At 35.0% G+C, this 2,666-nt stretch overlaps 1 protein-coding gene across 1 annotated transcript in view; it reads right to left on the minus strand.

The window, feature by feature from the left end:
- Nucleotides 1–309: 309 nt before the first annotated feature.
- Nucleotides 310–2,666, minus strand: part of LOC136827111 (uncharacterized) — a 10,848-nt gene continuing 8,491 nt past the window's right edge. The window contains exon 5 of the mRNA XM_067084870.1: nucleotides 310–453. Coding sequence (XP_066940971.1) covers nucleotides 310–453 — 144 coding nt within the window. The remainder of the gene's footprint in view (nucleotides 454–2,666) is intronic.

Consider the following 2,666-nt stretch of genomic DNA (forward strand, 5'->3'; position numbering starts at 1 on the left):
CTTCCAGAAGCTGCACAAACGAGGCACACTTCTATATCTAACTGACATATTATGTTGTTGGTTCTCCACACCGCAATTCTGTGTCAAATGGGGTAACGTATTGTCGTACACCTTCGGCTCTCTAAACGGGCTCCGGCAAGGGGACATTCTCTCTCCATACCTGTTTAACACGTACACAGACGCCCTGAATGCCAAACTGAAGTCACTCCCAGTCGGATGCACTATCAACGAAACAACAAACAACCTCTGTTACGCCGACTGATTTCCCCATCAGTGCAAGGTCTCCAGCGACTCGTCGACACCTGCCGCCTATACAACGAAACCAAGACCCAGTGTAGGTCGCTGCTCCCGAGATCGCTGAAGCACATTCCAAAACCACAAATTTTCCTCAGAAATCATCGTCTGGAATTCGTGCATGTATTTCCGTATTTGGGCCACATTATCACGGACGCCCTAGAAGATACGGCAGACTTAGAACAGAGGCGTCGTAAACTATGTGCAACTGGCAACATGATTGCAAGGAGATTTGCCTTCTGTCACCGAGACATGAAACTGCTGCTCTTCCGCTCGTACTGCTACAGTATATATGGGTGTTCCTCTTGGAAGTATTATACCCGAGAGACCATGAGACGTATCACTGTTGTTCACAACGACATTCACAAACACTCCTTGCTATCGCCCTGCCACGCAGATGTTCATAGATAACAGCCTGGATAATTTGAAAATCATTGTGAGGCGAACAATGTCTAGTCTGATCACCCGACTGAGAAACAGCAGCATTTCGCTCATACAAAACATCCTAAGCAGTGAGGCAAGAAGATCTAAATTTTGGGAAAGATGGGATAATGAGGCGTCTGTTCCTTAAATGACTTATTCTCTATTTTCGCATTTATGAAGTGTCATCTCCAGAATCTGTTATTATTATTATTATTATTATTATTATTATTATTATTATTATTATTATTATTATTATTATTATTATTATTATATTTCCACGTTTCTTGTTATTATTGGTATTTTTACTTTTTTTATTATTACTGTGATTAATATCATTGTACAGTTTTGCAATTTTCAGTTTTCTTATTTAGCCTTCTGGTCCCCAGCTGGAAATTAATCGTCTGCAATCTGTATTTTTTATTGTTATAATTTTTTATATATATTTTTTCAATATTATTCTATATGTAATTACTGTCATTACCATTAATAAGATTTCTATTTTCTTCTACTTCTTCAGCAACTGTGTTGATACTGCCGATTATTATTTTTATATATCATGTTATCTTATGTATCCAGATTGTGTGTATTGTATTTGTATATTCCATATATATGGCCCTGAGCTGCAAGTGGGCTGCCCATGATACAACCAAATATTTGATGTCTTTTGAAAGTTACACAAAACTCTGTTATTCAATCTTTTTTTAATGCCCAATAGAAAAGGCTATTAGTACAAGGTTCATTTTACTGAAGAAATTCATGTGAATAATGATTCCACGACCAGGCTGGAGAGCTATATATTTTTTTACTTGAATAGTTATCAATAGAATTTCTGGATAAATCTCTGAGTGTGTTTAACGTGTGTCGGAAAAGAATATATCTATGTATGTATGTATATACAGTATATATACATATATATATATATATATATATATATATATATATATATATATATATATATATATATATATATATATATATATATATATATATATATATTTATATATCGTGTGTGTGTGTGTATATACATCATACATACATACATACATATATAGGTATATTCTTTTAGACATGCGTTAAAAACGCTCAGAGATTTATTCTGAAATTTTATTGATAACTATTCAAGTAAAAAATATAAAACTCTCCAGCCTGGTCGTGGAATCATTGTTCGCATGAATTTCTTCAGTAAAATAATGAACCTTGTGCTAAGAACCTTTTCTTTTGGGCATTAAAAAAATACTGAATAACACACACACACACACACACACACACATACATATATATATATATATATATATATATATATATATATATATATATATATATATATATATATATATATATATATATATATATACGAGGGTAAGTCAAAAAGTTCCAGGAAAAATTCAAGATACTCTTTATTTAAGGAAATTCAAACATCATTTTTCTACATATCTACCATCTAACTCTATACACTTTTCAAGGCGCTGTTTCCACCTCTGCAACCCTTCTTTGTAGAAATTTGGGGCCTTTCTATTAAACCATGTTGAAACTGCATGTTTAGCAGCATCCAAAGATTCAAACCGGACTCCTCTTAAGTGTTCCTTGAGTTTTGGGAACAGGAAAAAATCTGAAGGAGCAAGATCAGGACTATAAGGAGGATGTGGAAGAGTTTCCCACCTAAATTTCCGTAGGACTTCTCTTGCAACCCTTGATGAATGTGCTGGAGCGTTATCATGATGGAACAAAATTCTGCGGTGCAACTTTCCTCGACGTTTTTAGCCAATGCAGTCTTCAGTTTTTGCAAAACACCTTTGTAGTAGTTCCCGGTGATTGTTTTTTTGTCCTTCAAGGAAATCAATCAAAATCACTCCTTTGGAGTCCCAAAACACTGTTGCCATAACCTTCTGGGCAGATCTCGCCACTTTGAACTTCACTGGTGCAGCTGAACCTCTTCGTAACCATTGCTT

This window comes from Macrobrachium rosenbergii, chromosome 41, assembly GCF_040412425.1.
Source record: "Macrobrachium rosenbergii isolate ZJJX-2024 chromosome 41, ASM4041242v1, whole genome shotgun sequence".
In the NCBI taxonomy this organism is placed as follows: domain Eukaryota; kingdom Metazoa; phylum Arthropoda; class Malacostraca; order Decapoda; family Palaemonidae; genus Macrobrachium; species Macrobrachium rosenbergii.